Source organism: Planococcus citri, chromosome 5 (genome assembly GCF_950023065.1).
Source record: "Planococcus citri chromosome 5, ihPlaCitr1.1, whole genome shotgun sequence".
Classification (NCBI taxonomy): domain Eukaryota; kingdom Metazoa; phylum Arthropoda; class Insecta; order Hemiptera; family Pseudococcidae; genus Planococcus; species Planococcus citri.
This window is the reverse complement of record NC_088681.1, coordinates 37,999,713-38,014,374: the sequence shown is the minus strand read 5'-3', so window position 1 is coordinate 38,014,374 and position 14,662 is coordinate 37,999,713. Positions and strand designations below refer to the sequence as shown.

The following is a 14,662-nucleotide window of genomic DNA, read 5'->3' as shown; positions in this document are numbered from 1 at the left end:
TTATTGGGCACTCTCTAGATTTTCTTTGGTGGTTACCGCGGAACTCCAGGGATCCTAGTTCGAAAGTAAAATTTTTTACCAAGTTGAATTTTTGAAAATTTTTAAAAATCGTCAATAATCCAAAGATGAACTTCAGGAGCTGAAATTTGGGTAATGGGGTTATGGAACATGCTCTTTCAATCTAGTTTGGTTTTGTCCTAATCGGATAGTAGGTACCATTTCAAAAAACTCCTTTGTTTGGAAATAGGAAGTTCATTTTGTGTGGTGATAAAACATTATAAGTGAAATTGGAATATTGAAATGTGAAGTGAGCTATGAAAAATCTCAAAAACTATGATTCCTAAGTTGAAAAATCACTTGAACCTACCAATAGGAACTTTCCCATTTTCCCATTTCATTTCTATAATATGCATTTTTTCGTAGAACTCTTTGTTCAATGTTCACCCTCAAAAATTTTTTTTTGACAAAAATTCTGTTTTTGTTTTTTAATACCTAAAATTTGTTTTATGAAAATGAAATTTTGGTGCATGAAATTTCTTAGTGCTGGGGCATTTTGCCCCGGGTCAGCGTTTTCCAGAGAGCCTGTGTTTTTTATAAAAGTTTGTAGACTTAATTTTTAAAAGAGAGTATGCATTCATCATTTTTGAAGGGAAAATGGAAACTTTATGGAACAAAAACTATGAAATTTTGCTTCAACTTTCGAAAATGTTTTCATTTTCGACGTAAGTACCTAACTCATTTGAGAAAATTTCTTCTCGAAAGGCCTTTTTTTACAAAAAATTTCCCCGATAGCTAATTTTTTTTTTTTTGAAAACAAACTGATCAATTTTTTGGGAGGAAGAGACTTTTTTATAGCGAAAAATTTGCGGGAAAATTCAGTTTTGTGAGTAACTCATTTTCCACCTCAATTTTTGAAAAAAAAAACATACTTACATTAGAGGAAGGAGGGGATGTGAAAAATTTTCTGGAGGTCCTTGTTTTTTGGCCCGGATCCACATTGGATCTCGGTGGCAATGACATTGAAAAATTAACACCAATGCGTCATCATCCCATCCCTTCAATTTCTGAAACCAGCAAACCAATTCACACTCGTGTCATACAGGCTGCTCCCCTACCAGGAGGATTATTCGACTCCTCGTACAGAACACCCTGTATATACAACGATGCCTACTCCGACAGTCCTAAATTCCGGAAGGTACCGTCGAGGTTTATTCAATTGATAGCGAATTAATGTTCGTTTATAAATTCACTTCCGCAGAGATCACAAGATCACGCAAGTGTTGAAAGAATGTCTGAGCTCGTTAACATGCCATGCGGCGATGATAGCTCATGTTTCGCCGTCGGTGCAACATTACCACGAAACATTGGCCACGGTACAGATGGCATCGCGCATACACAGGATAAGAAGACGTAAAATAAAGGTTATTAAACACACAGTACATACCTACCTTATAGTCTAAATCGAATATCAATTAATCGACGTATTGGTACCTGTACGTTGCCTCGATTCGGTATTCAGTTAGTATAGTGTCCTAGGTACCTTACCTATACATAGAGATTCGTATTACGTACGTAGATAATGACCACGTTTCCAAGCTAAACGGTCGAATGTAAATTATAATGTACACTCATGTAGACGTATGTACTCGTGTAATGTTGTAGTTTATCGGTGTTTCGAACGGCATCAACACAACAGTCGACGAAAACGGACGTCTAACCAGCAGCTCGGATTTCGATCCATCCAGCAGCGAGCAATCAGCTGACACGGTCATCTACGTCGGCCCCAGCGACGAAACCGATGGCGAACACCCTCCGGTACACATTCCAAACCTCAACTCAGCCGATAACCGTGGCTTGATCAGTAAAGTGCTTCGCGAATCCGCCGAATCCGGTGAATTTCTACGATCGAGTTCGAAAATACCTCAAATTTCAAAATCAGTTCCAGCGTCTCCTCAAAAACTCGCCAAAACCGAAACCACTAAGACGGCTTTGAACTTAGCATCGCGAAAACACCACCTTAAGGCGGGTTTCCATAGCGCCCATTCGTCTCCAGTTCGGACCCCGAAGACATCCTGCGAACCGGTCAAACTGAGCGAAGAAAGGTGGATCGATGGTCCTCGTATCTCCAAGTCTAAAATAGCCGAAGCGAGAAATGTACACATGATGAAAAAAGAAGGCCAGAAATCCTCGTCGTGGAGTAAGAAAGAAACCTGGGTCGATGGACCGATGAAGAAACCAGTCACCGAACCAGCGTACGGTTTCATGGATAGCCATAAGAAGAACATGATTCGAAAATGGGTCGAAAATCAATCCTATCAAATGCAATATCGAAGTATGAAATGCCCCTCGGGTGAAACCGAACAACAAAATATACCGCAGTATAAAAGTCTGACCGTTTTCAAAACCTGTGATAATGCTGAAGAGGCCGTCGATATGGATTGTCGAGGGCAAGGCAGTGGACAAGAAGAAGATGATAGCGAAGAGCCCATTATCAATGGTCATATTAGCGAAGAAACCTATTGCAAGAGTAAGATTTGTTTTTTAAGTGGTATTTTTATAATTAAAAAAGGGAAGAGGTGTTGATTTGTGGGGATTTTTCTGATTTTAGGGGCGTATTTGATAGAAAATCATCAAAGAATTGAGACCAGATGTGACGAAAATGATCAAGAAGACGAGGATATTGAAATCGAAATTATCGAAGTGGAAGAACCAGAGGAACCAGTTCCAATGCAAGACTCCTGTTTACAGGTGAATTTTGTTTATATTTTATTTATTTTTCAGTTTGGCATCGTGGAATTTGTACTCGTAATTAATCACTAATATTTTTGGTCAAAATGAAAATTCAGGTTACCGAAGAAGATATTGCTCTTTGTATGGGAAGTCTTGAAAATCCATTACCCGAAGTTGATCAAGAAGAGCATCCATTAAGGGTTCTCAGTCAAGAGAACATGACCGTCGTTTCAACATTTACTGGTACGTAAATCTAATAGGTACCTCTACCTACCTATTTTTTTTTTTTTTTTTTTTTTTTTTGGTGCAAGATTTTCCAAAATTGACCTATTTTTCCAGATTCCATGTCAGTTGCTAACGATTTAGACAGAATATTCCCAAGATCTCGCTGGTATCTCAATCATAATTCCGTTCAACAAAAATACTCGTCGATTCGAGATAACATCAAATTTAATGAAAAAGGTAAACGTTCGTCATTTTTTCCTCCTTTGTATTTTTATTTTTTATTTCTTCAAATCGCCTTAATATAACGTTGTACATTTTACCAACAAATAACGACGATGCTCGAATGTCAATCATATTCGTTATTTTTTACCAATTACGTTTGCAGTTTGGCATTTTTCCTCAATTTAAAATTTATAATTGCGTTTTCCAAGTCGAAGGTTATAAGTCGGCGTCCGTTTAATTGGTCCTTGGCGTAAACTTCAATTAATGACCGGCTGAAAAATTCTATTCGTTTTGAAATGATAATAAGTGCTTAATGGTATTCGTAGATATTATTTTATTCTTCGCGAAAATATCACCGGTCGTAATTAACGAACGGTGTTTAATTGACGTTGAAAGCAGAAGCAGGCTCCGATATTTTAGTTTGAATAAATTAAATGGGTGGGTCCGGTGGGTGTAATTGTGTTGATAATAATTAATAAGTTTATTCAAAGGGGGATGAAAAAATGTATTTTTTTTTCAAAATGCAATCAACATTATGAAGTGATGAGATTCTTATTAAAAATTTCATTCGTTTCTTTTGGATGAATTTTTGAAAATAGTGAAATGAGTTTTCGATCTTTTTATAAAAATGAACCTATTCGGTATTATATTTTATCTCGATCAATTTAAAAAAGAAATCTCATTTTGTACTTCGCCTATACCTATTTCTTGAAAAAAACTCCAACTTCGAATTAACCTCGTTCGATGTGTTTTTTTTCTCTCAACAGAAACCAAATCAGCTCTATCTCGACTCGACGAATCGCATCACGAGAACAAGTTCAATATGAATTCGTGCTTTTCGAAGCATTTAAACGGTACCGATACGCTGCGTGCTGTTTCACGCTGCCAATCGTTGATATTTTCCGAACTGTGCAATCCAGCTGAGAATAATTTACGTAATACTAACGATTTTGAGAACAGCAGTATAGCCAGCGAACCTGCCTATCTCGCTGTAAGTTCGTAAATAATTTTTCGTCGTGTTCGTGTACTAAAAATAAAATAAAATTGAGAAGTACGATCGAATTTATGTGGGTGTAGGTACCTACCTACCTACCTACTGCTGTAATGTGGTACAATATTGAGAAAGATTTTGTGTGTTATTTATTACAGAACGTTACCGGAAACGATAGATTGTGCGAGAATTGCAAAGTTAGCTTGACATCAATACAATATGATTCTCAGCGGAATACTTATTGGTCTCATCAGGACGATTTGAGTTTAGGAAAGTTGCAATCATATAGGCATATGTAAGTAGAAAACGTAATCTGCATGTATAATTTTTATGTAGATAGATATAGCTTTGTATACCTAGAGACCTGTATAATCAAGTGAAGGAACGATTTTTTAGAATTATTATTCAAAATAATTAATATGTAATTACAATTGATGAGTTTTTAATTTTGTGATGAGGTGAAATAAGTAGATATCAGTTTAGTTCAGTTAACTTTTTGATTTGACGAAAGATTTTTTTTGTGGATCTACGAGTTTGGAACGTATTGTTTGATGCTTCTATTTTGTTTCGTTTTTGCTTTGGAACGTTGCTTTTTGTTACTTACTCAAGATGTAGTTTTCAGGTTTTTTTTCCAAATACGTAATTTTTTAGATTATGACTTGTGAGAGATCGCAAAGTTTAAGATTTTTTACTGTTGAAAAACTTACAATGCTCATTGATCCATTTTTCATAAATTTAAAAAAAAAATTCCCGAATTTCGATTCCACATTTTTTAAATGCACGATTTATTTTAATTTTAAATCAAAACTTCACATTTTTTTAATTGAGTATTTTTTTTTATAACAAAAATTGAGAGTTCAAAAGCTAGCAATAATTTTTTTTTTTGACAGAGATTTTTTCAATTATTGTAAAAGACACTGTCGAGCTACAACTTTACAATTTTAAAAATTTTCATTAAATTTCTTTCAAGTTTCGGTGTAAAATTTTCAAAAATTCACACTTTTTTATTTTACAATTTTAAAATATCTGTTTCAATTTCAATGTTCAAGTTAAGAATTTTTCATTTGAAAAGCTTACAATTTTTCAAGTAGAAAAATGGTGTATTGTTTTCAGATTTCAAGTTTACAATATTTCAATACTTGCAATTTTTTTGCTTTCAAAAGATTACAAAAGTCTATTTTAAATCAATATTTTTATAATTTTCAATTTCAAAATTATCAATTTTTTAGCAAGTTTTTTCATGTTCCAAGTTGACGATTTTAATTCGCTTTTTTTTAAAGTCAAGAATTCAAAAAAAATTACATTTTTTTACTTTTCAAGGTTTTTTGGAAAAATTGTTCAATCTTCAAATTCATCAACTTCTGAGTAGATTGCTAAGAATTGACCATTTTTCAAATTCCAAGTTGACAATTTTTAAAATAGGTATTCACAATTTTTTTAAATATCATAATTTTGAAAAATGTTTAAAATTGAGAAAAACTTATTTTTAATTTTTAAATATCTCACAATTCTATTTCGATGGAAAAAAGTATTTCTATTTTAGATTTGGAATGCTCAATGGAGAACGATTCTAATTTAGTCGAATTAAATTTGGACATTCCCTAGATGCAATTTGGAAATCTAATCAGATCTGATCAGATTAGAGTTTTGATCGGATTAGATCTATTCAAACAGGATCAGATCCGATAAGAAAGACCAAATTGGATACGGTCCGATCTTTATAAACCTGATTTAGATCAATCTGTTCGGCTTTTAGACTCGATCAGATGCAATAATTTCAACGTGGGAGATTATTAATTAATTTCTTAAAATTATACAATTTTTATTTTCATTTTTGGATTTTATTTTTTACAATTATTTTATTCAAATTTAAATTTTATTAGATTCCACGAAATTTAATTTTTTTTCACCTGTTGAAAGTTCTGAAATTATTGGTGAGTAATCTTGAGGTTTTTTTTCAATTTGGAGGATTTTTTACCACTATAAAACATTTATAAAGCTCAAAAAGTTTTTGACTGCAAAAAGTTCACAAATTTATTTCAAAAGTTTTACAAAATTTCAGATTTTAGGCTGATTTTCTATTGTTGTTATTAGGTATCTATTATTATTTTTCAAAAAAAAAAAAAAAAAAAAAAAAAAGATACCTACCTATTCAAGCAACATTACGTGCTACCAATTTTTACTCTTGCATTTTTACATCAGCTCACGTTTTTTCCTTTCAGGAAAAACATAATGAATTTAAGGCATCCGGACGGCGCTTCTAACCCAAATTTACAAGAAATGGAAGGAAACTCGAAATTAACCAACGGAAATGGTAAAACCACCGCCGAAAATGATTCGGAAGAAGAGGACGAATCAGCTGTGCCACTTCCTTTAACCTCGAAATTATTAACGCTCAGTCGAGAGGGGTAATTAATCATACCTTGCGTATCTTATACTTACGTTGGTTGCTTCATTTTGTCAGCATTTTAACCGCAGTGTGATTTAATATACTCGTACTTACCCTTCTATCGCGGTATTTTCCTAATTACAGATTAGAAAACAGACTTTTCACGAAACACTGTGATAGTTCAGAATTTACCAATGGCACCGTAGACCAAAGATTCTGTAATGGGATAAAAAAGAACGATTTATTTTCTCATAAAGGTAAACCCAGTCTTATAAATAATTCCAGTTTACGAATTCAACTCGAATATTGAATTTCCGGTCTGAACGACGACTTTTTTCCAAAAGGAAAAAAAATCGTCGTCGAACATTTTATACGTTGAGTTCACCTAATGTATGATTTTCGTTATTCTAGGTCAGTTTTCCAAAGCGAACGTTAAAAAATTACAAACGTACCGAGTGGAATTGAAGAATAAAAAATAATCTCGGAAAAGTTTACACAATCCCGAATCAAATCCAGTTCCAGTCGCTAAAATTACCACGCTTTTGTGTCATGGCGTGAATTTACAAATACATACTACTATGTACTTATGTATTCGTCATCGAAAGTTTTTGCTATTATAATACAATTTGTATGGAATATTTTTCTTAATTTTTTCCCTCTCTTTCTTATTTATATATTTTGGTATATATTTTTGTTATATTACATTTTGATTTTTTTATGCGCTTGTTAACTTATTTTTATTTCTAGGAATAAATTTTTTTCCAATTTTTCCGCCGGTTATTTTGTCTTAGGTTGTACGATTTGCTTGAATGGCGTGTTTTTGCAACTTGAAAAGCACACGGTTTCCTTTGCGGAAGACAAAAGGTAAATCGCTGCGGCGGATGTTTCCCCAAGAGAGTTTTTACGTACAAGATGCCGCAAATAGTTACGACCGCCCGCATTCGTCTTTTTTTCCCCCTTTATTGTTGGTTTTATTCGAAATAAATTAGCGAAACGAGCAACAACACCATTGTTGCAATTGGAACGTTTCCGCAAGTCGTCCTATACTCCTCTCATAATGATACCTAATTATCTGGCGTGTTTCACTGGCACACGTTTACAAGTATGTTGGTGGTTTGGAGAAGTCGACTTGTGTCCCAAAGCGAGAGCCAATTTTTACAGGTGTAAAGAGATAATTTTAAATGGCTCGGGATTGGTGAAAGTTACTTACGAGGATAGCTTAATTTGTACGATGCTGGAGATAAAAGCTCGGTTACTTTTTTTTGGCTGTAAATAATTGTTCGAAAATGATTAAAATACCTATTTGAGGAATCTGTAAAAAAAAAAAAAAAAAAAAAAAAAACGAAGTAGGTACTGTTTATTCAGCGATCTCTAACTAGTCGAAGTCTGTAAAAAATTTATTAATTTTATAAGCTCTAAATATTTTTTTTGAAAAAAACAGCCACTGCCAATTTTAATCTTGTTGCTAATATTATCATTTATTTACAGAATTTATTTTTTTCAATAAATAAAAGAATTTTACTCAAAAAAGAGAGTATGACACCTGATCTACCTGGAAAATAAGAACAGATTCCCAATAGGTGCCTATTCATTTATATTATCAATAAACTAGGTAAAATAACAACACCTGCTCACCTTCACATCGAGCAATAAATTATTAAATACATAAAAAGCCAACTTCGAGATACCTTATTAGAATTTTTCGGCGTTTTTTTTTCTATTTTTTTTTTTTTTTTTTTTTTTTTTTAATAATAATAAAAATAATAAATGTGATAGAAAAACGTTTTGAAAAAATCGAAATTTACTTCGACGACGACGAAAAAGCCATAATAACTATACGAGTAAAAAGAGAAGAAATGATATTAGACTTTTGCGAATCCACTTTTCCACCGCAAAAGTTAAAATGAAACCAAGTTTTATCGTTTGCACGGTAAACAATATCAAAATTTTGCGAATATTACGAAACTCTTGGGCTAAAACTTACACGGTTCACTTACCACGTCCGTTCATTTCAGCCATAACCGATCAATTGCCAATATCATTGTTTTGGCAGTAATGATGAAAAATAACCTTATAAAGAGGTCCCCTTCTTATACAAGAAGGGTATTTCTTTCATTAAAGTTTACTATAAGTATCTATGTTTAAAAGCATCATCGAAACTTGTTGCTCGTCTTATAGGTAAGTACGTAGATATTTAGTTCGCAAATATTCGAATATTAAAAACTTGAGATTTTTATATACTCGAATTATCCATTAAACAAAATAGATAGGTACGTTAAAATAAAATGGAACTCGAAGAATACCGATTCATTTTTATTCGGCAAGTACCTTATATTCTCTATTCATCGTGATACACAACAATATCAGCTTCTGTAGGCTTGATCCTCTAACCCCCATTCAATTCGTTTAACGATATATAGCAGAAAAAATGTAAAGAAACTCGATTAGCATGAAATGGCGTTTATTTCGCACGCAGGTAAAGACATACCGAAGCCAAAGCCAAAAAAAATAAGAGAACCGATATTACTTTCTATGCAAAACGTACCTACCTACGCATATATTTGTATAAATGGAGAAAACGTTCTTTCTTGTTTGGAAAATCGCGCTAGAGAAGTAAAAAAGAAAAAGAGTGAGGGAAAAAAAAGAGCAACATAAGTATCAACGATATAGAAAACATTGTCCTCCATATAAAGAGGCAGTAAAATGGGAAATATATACCAGAAATCCATCGTAAAAAAAGACGAATTTTAATGTCTAAATTATCTTGGCAACTTTCTTTTCTTTTTGAAAACTAAATCTGTTTTTAAATTAATGTCGTTTTCCTCTTTGTTCCATTTCGTTTTGTCAGATTATTTTTTGAAGCGGTTCTCTTTTTTTTTTTTATTAATGTTCAATTTTCTTACACCCTTTTTTTCTATACGCCCCTCTTGTTATTCTACCCTGCTCTTTTTTCTTCGTTTTTTATTCGAAGCTACCGAATATTTTGCTATGAAAATTTACTGCATTGAAAGCTTTTTACTTCTTTTTCATTGTTTCGGTATTTGAGGTCACGTTTTGCTACCGTAAAAGCCTCCATTTTTTTTTTTTTTGCATCGAAGGGCGATTTTATTTTTTTATTTTTTTGTTTGCATGATTTAGGAAATTGCTATATGTTCTTTATATCGTGCGACTCGAATTGGAATATTCGAAAGATACATGGTGCCCTGTAGAACGCGAGGCGAGTAAAATTTATAAGGTACTATTTTTTGCATGCCAATTTATATTTCGTCGTTTTAGAAAAATATTTACCGAAGGCAGCCGAGCTCTGGGTTGGAAAATGCGATGCTTTTTGCGAGTTTACTGAGTATGGAAATATGTGTGTTTGGAGTTTGCTTATTCAAGTACCTGCGTTGAAGTTGTTTCAGTATTATTATTAATAAATTCAATTTACTTATTCGGATGAGTTTTTTTTTCAATTTTTTTTACAAAATTTTGAAAGAATTTTTTTTTTGATTTTAAATTTAAATCAATTTAAACTTAACTTTTTGCTCCATATTCACGAAATTTCTTCGTACACATATATTTTTACCAATTTCAAATCACGTTTTATCGCGTTGAAAAATTTAAAAATATGTTTCCAATGAGAATTATTCTAATATAGGTACTTACCTAGTAAATCTTTTTTTAAAATCAGAAATGAGAAAATGTCACCAACAATAATTTTTCACTCTCGATTTTCTTCTGGGAGCTCTTGAAATTATGAAAATTATACATTTCTGACAAGGAAACCATCTTTCAACTATCGATTCTGGTACAACTCATCAAAAAAAGTCAGCTATCCACTCGAAAATCAAGAGGCCCACTTCCAGAACTGATCAAACGTCTAGGTATCACTTTCGAGGTTCGACTTTGATACCAATTCTTGAATACAGTATTTTTGAAGGATAAAACATTTTCAGAAACAAAAACTGAGAGCCCTTAGTTTGTTGTACGAAAAATATAACATTCACTTGAATCTTCTATCTTGTATTTTTAAAGCCTCACAAACGGACGTGAGATGAACCTTTCAAGTTTGACAGTTTCGTAAGACATCATAAACGTGAGAAAATTTTGAGACCCTCCCCTTCCCTGCCCTTTGGGATTAGAGTGGAAATTGAGGTTATTTTACCAGACCATCAAAATAAGGAACTTGTGAAAAAATATTAAGTAGAATCAGAAGACCTGACTTCATTTTTGGTTCAAATTCACGCGGATTTGTGAATCTTGCAGTATTTACGGCAAACTGGTTATGCAATTCTATTAACATGTCGTTGATGTCGTATTTGTATTCATACAAAATTACTTATAGTCGGGGAGCCCACTTGAAGATAAATTGCGCCCCCCCACCCGTCAATCCTCCGGGACAGTTTTTTTCTTAAAGGGGAAGTCCCAAGGAACATTTCTAGCCCTTGTACTAAAAAAAAATAGTGGCCCTACGTACAAAATGGCGGCTATTTTGATTGACTGGTCAGCCGAAATCGCAGATTTTGCGTTCCAACATAGGACTTGCACAAAAGTAGATTGAAAGATCAAGCAAAAATTTATCACCTGTCATAATTTCAAGGGCTAAAGTGCGTTTTTCGATTTTTGGCGAATTTTTAAAAATCAAATTTAGGTTAAAAATGAGGGAAAAAATCAAAATTTTACCAAATTGACCAAGAAAGCTGAAATTTGGGATACGCCCTATTTTCGACATGCCAAATCGATTGGAAACTGTTTCAAAGCGTTTTGAGCAGTTCATGGAGCCTCCATCAGATTTTTGAAACTCGAAATTCCCACAAAATTTCATCAAAATGGAGTTGGAAAGCTGAAATTTAATTTATTCTGCAAACTAATTTCAATACCCTACGAAGTCAACTGCAGGGGAATTTCAAGTCGTTTTGGAGCCCCCAGCGACTTTTTGAAAATTACTGGAGCCTCCATCAGATTTTTAAAACTTTAAATTTTCACAAAATTTCATCAAATGGAGATGGAAAGCTGAAATTTACTCTACAGTCCAATTTAAACACCCTCTGAAGACGACTTCAGGTGGGTTCAAATCATTTTGGAGCCTCCAGCGACCTCTTGAAAATTATTGGAGCCTTCAGTACATTTTTGAAACTTGAAATTACCGCAACATTTTACCAAATGGAGTTGGCAAGCTCAAATTTACTTCGCAAACTTATTTCAATACGATATGAAGTCGCCTACATGGTGGTTTCAAATGGTTTAAAATGGTTTTGAAGCTTCCAGCTACTTCTTGGAAATATCAATTTTCCAAAAAACACCACACGACCTCTCAAAAAGTGGCTGGAGGCTCTAAAACGACTTGAAGTCCACCAGCAGACGACTTCGTAGCGTATTAAAATTAGTTTGCAGAATACATTTTGACTTTCCATCTCCGTTTGATGAAATTTTTAGGAAATTTAAAGTTTCAAAAATCTACTGGAGGCTCCAGTAATTTTCAAAAAATCGCTAGATGCTCCAAAACGACTTGAAATCCTCCTGTAGTTGACTTTGTAGCGTATTGAAATTAGTTTGCAGAATAAATTAAATTTCAGCTTTCCAACTCCATTTTGGTGAAATTTTGTGGGAATTTCGAGTTTCAAAAATCTGCTGGAGGCTCCAGAACTGCTAAAAGCGGTTTGAAACAGTTTCCAATCGATTTGGCATGTCGAAAATAGGGTGTATCCCAAATGTCAGCTTTCTTGGTCAATTTGGTGAAATTTTGATTTTTCCCCTCATTTTTGGCCTAAATTTGATTTTCAAAAATTCGCCAAAAATCGAAAAACGCACTTTAGCTTTTGACAGGTGATAAATTTTTGCTTGATCTTTCGATCTACTTTTGTATAGTTTGAAAATTTTTGTGCAAGTCTTATGTTGGAACGCAAAATCTGCGATTTCGGCTGACTTGTCAATCAAAATGGCCGCCATTTTGTATGTAGGGCCACTTTTTTTTTGAGTACAAGGGCTAGAAATGTTCCTTAGGACTCCCTCTTTAAGAAAAAAGTTGTCCCGGAGGATCGACGGGGGGGCGTGCAATTTATCCTTATTCCTTGAGTGGGCTCCCCGACTATTACAAACTCGAATTAAAAATGAAATCGGATATTTGATTTTGCTCAAATGACTTTGACACATTTTCAACATGTTTTTTGTGATATTTTGACATAACGAGGTGCTAGACACTGAAAAGCTCATTGGAGGGAATTTTCAAACATCTTCTCAGCAAATCAAATAGAGAAAAAAGAAAAACTGAAGTCTATATCGTGGAAAGTGAGAAAACTCTGAGATATCTTGCTTGTACGCGAGTCTTTGATTTGAAATGGCAGTTATTATCACGTAAAATGGGGGTGTTTTCTCGGTAAATGTCGAATAAAGGTAACATTTAAGCTTCAAGTTAGATACGAGTTGGTATTACCCTTTTGCAAAATATTAGGGTGAAGTGTATAACGAGTAAATTGATGCGATCGTATGTTCAATTTCGAAGCATGTAGGTTTCTGCGATGAAATATTCCTACAATTCGATAACACGACCAATTTTTCATCCATATCATTAAGAGCTTTGATAACACACGATATACGAACTCACGAGTCGTTTGTTATTTACACCCGAACAACGATGCAATTTTTGATACATTACGTACTACGTAGGATATTTTCAAGTGTAGTGTAGGTACCTACGAGTTGCAAGATGAAAAATGAAAGTAAAAAGCAAACCGCAATTAATGATTTAATCCGACGAAATGTTTCAATAATATCTTAAGAAACACCCTGCTTGAAACGAAACGATAGTAGCATTCTCTGCGCGAGTCGAAAGTGATGAAGGTGATAAGTGCAGCCCTTCAGATCTAAATTATTCATTCCATTAACCATAGATATACAGGACGTGAAAGCTCGAATGGAGCCGTAGAATGTGAAGCGAGGCACCTTCATCGAGGGGCGAAATATATTCATTACTTTATCTGCTAATAAGAGTCGATTTATAACTGACAAATTTTACTCCTTGAAACATGTATATCATTTAAAAAGGCGACTAAATGCTCATATGGTGGTACAATACTCTCTCACACCACGACGGTACAAAAAATTCTATAATCTCCATCCATTATATCTACGACGTGAAAACGTTAAAGAAACTTTTTCCCCCTTTTGTTGAAATCGTAGAAAATATACGAAGGTAGAGAGAGTAGCTAGAGCTAGCAATACTTTAAAGTGAACCATAAATACCACACGATGATTATACATTTCATTTACACTCCAACCGACGCCAAAAACTTTTTCGGAGCTCGTGGTGTGATAATCGTAGACGATAAATTTAGTCCGATGATCGGAATCGGTTACTTTTTGATGTGTTTCGTACTATAGGAGTAAAAAAAACGGATTTCGAGAGAAAAAAGATAAACAGAGAGGGTGCAAATGCAAATATCCATAGAACAGCTTTGCTTTGCATTAATCATTACCGAAGATATAAAGTTGTCAGTTTGATCCAAATTTCGAAAAACGATCACGTAATATTCTTGGAGGAATTTGAGAACAGAGATTAGGCTACCAAAGTTCCATCTCGAATTTTATTCAGATTCGTATAAGCTGATAAACTTTCTCATTTGGCTGATTGAAGGTTCGTGTTCATCTCAATTGAATTCGAATTCGATGAATGAGGAACAAAGTTGATTGATTGGGGTTAAAGTTGAAATTAGAGATGAAATTTAAAAAAAAAAACAGATTTGGTTAACCTTGAAAATTTGATTGGATTTGGATAAATTTTCCAGCTTTACCAAGCCCAACCAAAATTTTTAAAAATTTAAAAATTTAAAAAAAAAGCTTTGTAAGGAGAAAATTTTTTATCGAAATCAATTTGAATATTTCTTATTTTCCTTTTGAAGACTTTCTTGACCGTGTTTAATCATTATTCTCTGAAGATAGCATTATACCTAATTTAGATCCAAAATAAACGAAACACCAACTCTTTTTATTGGTACGTCTCGCTACGTCATAAGTTCCTTTTAAAAAAGGGATAATCACGTATATCGAACTCCGATCCTGCTGCTTAGACGCGTCAAATTGGCTAAAAATTATACAATTTACAGATCGAGTAAACGTCTACGCTT

General features: G+C 33.6%; 1 protein-coding gene across 1 annotated transcript in view; it reads left to right on the top strand.

Annotated features, from left to right (window-relative positions):
- Positions 1-7,326, top strand: part of LOC135846624 (kinesin-like protein CG14535) — a 221,207-nt gene extending 213,881 nt beyond the window's left edge. The window contains exons 11-20 of the mRNA XM_065365825.1: positions 1,259-1,421; positions 1,663-2,527; positions 2,609-2,748; positions 2,847-2,973; positions 3,070-3,192; positions 3,945-4,168; positions 4,327-4,463; positions 6,391-6,576; positions 6,702-6,814; positions 6,969-7,326. Coding sequence (XP_065221897.1) covers positions 1,259-1,421; positions 1,663-2,527; positions 2,609-2,748; positions 2,847-2,973; positions 3,070-3,192; positions 3,945-4,168; positions 4,327-4,463; positions 6,391-6,576; positions 6,702-6,814; positions 6,969-7,036 — 2,146 coding nt within the window. The 3' untranslated portion in view covers positions 7,037-7,326. The remainder of the gene's footprint in view (positions 1-1,258; positions 1,422-1,662; positions 2,528-2,608; positions 2,749-2,846; positions 2,974-3,069; positions 3,193-3,944; positions 4,169-4,326; positions 4,464-6,390; positions 6,577-6,701; positions 6,815-6,968) is intronic.
- Positions 7,327-14,662: the final 7,336 nt, after the last annotated feature.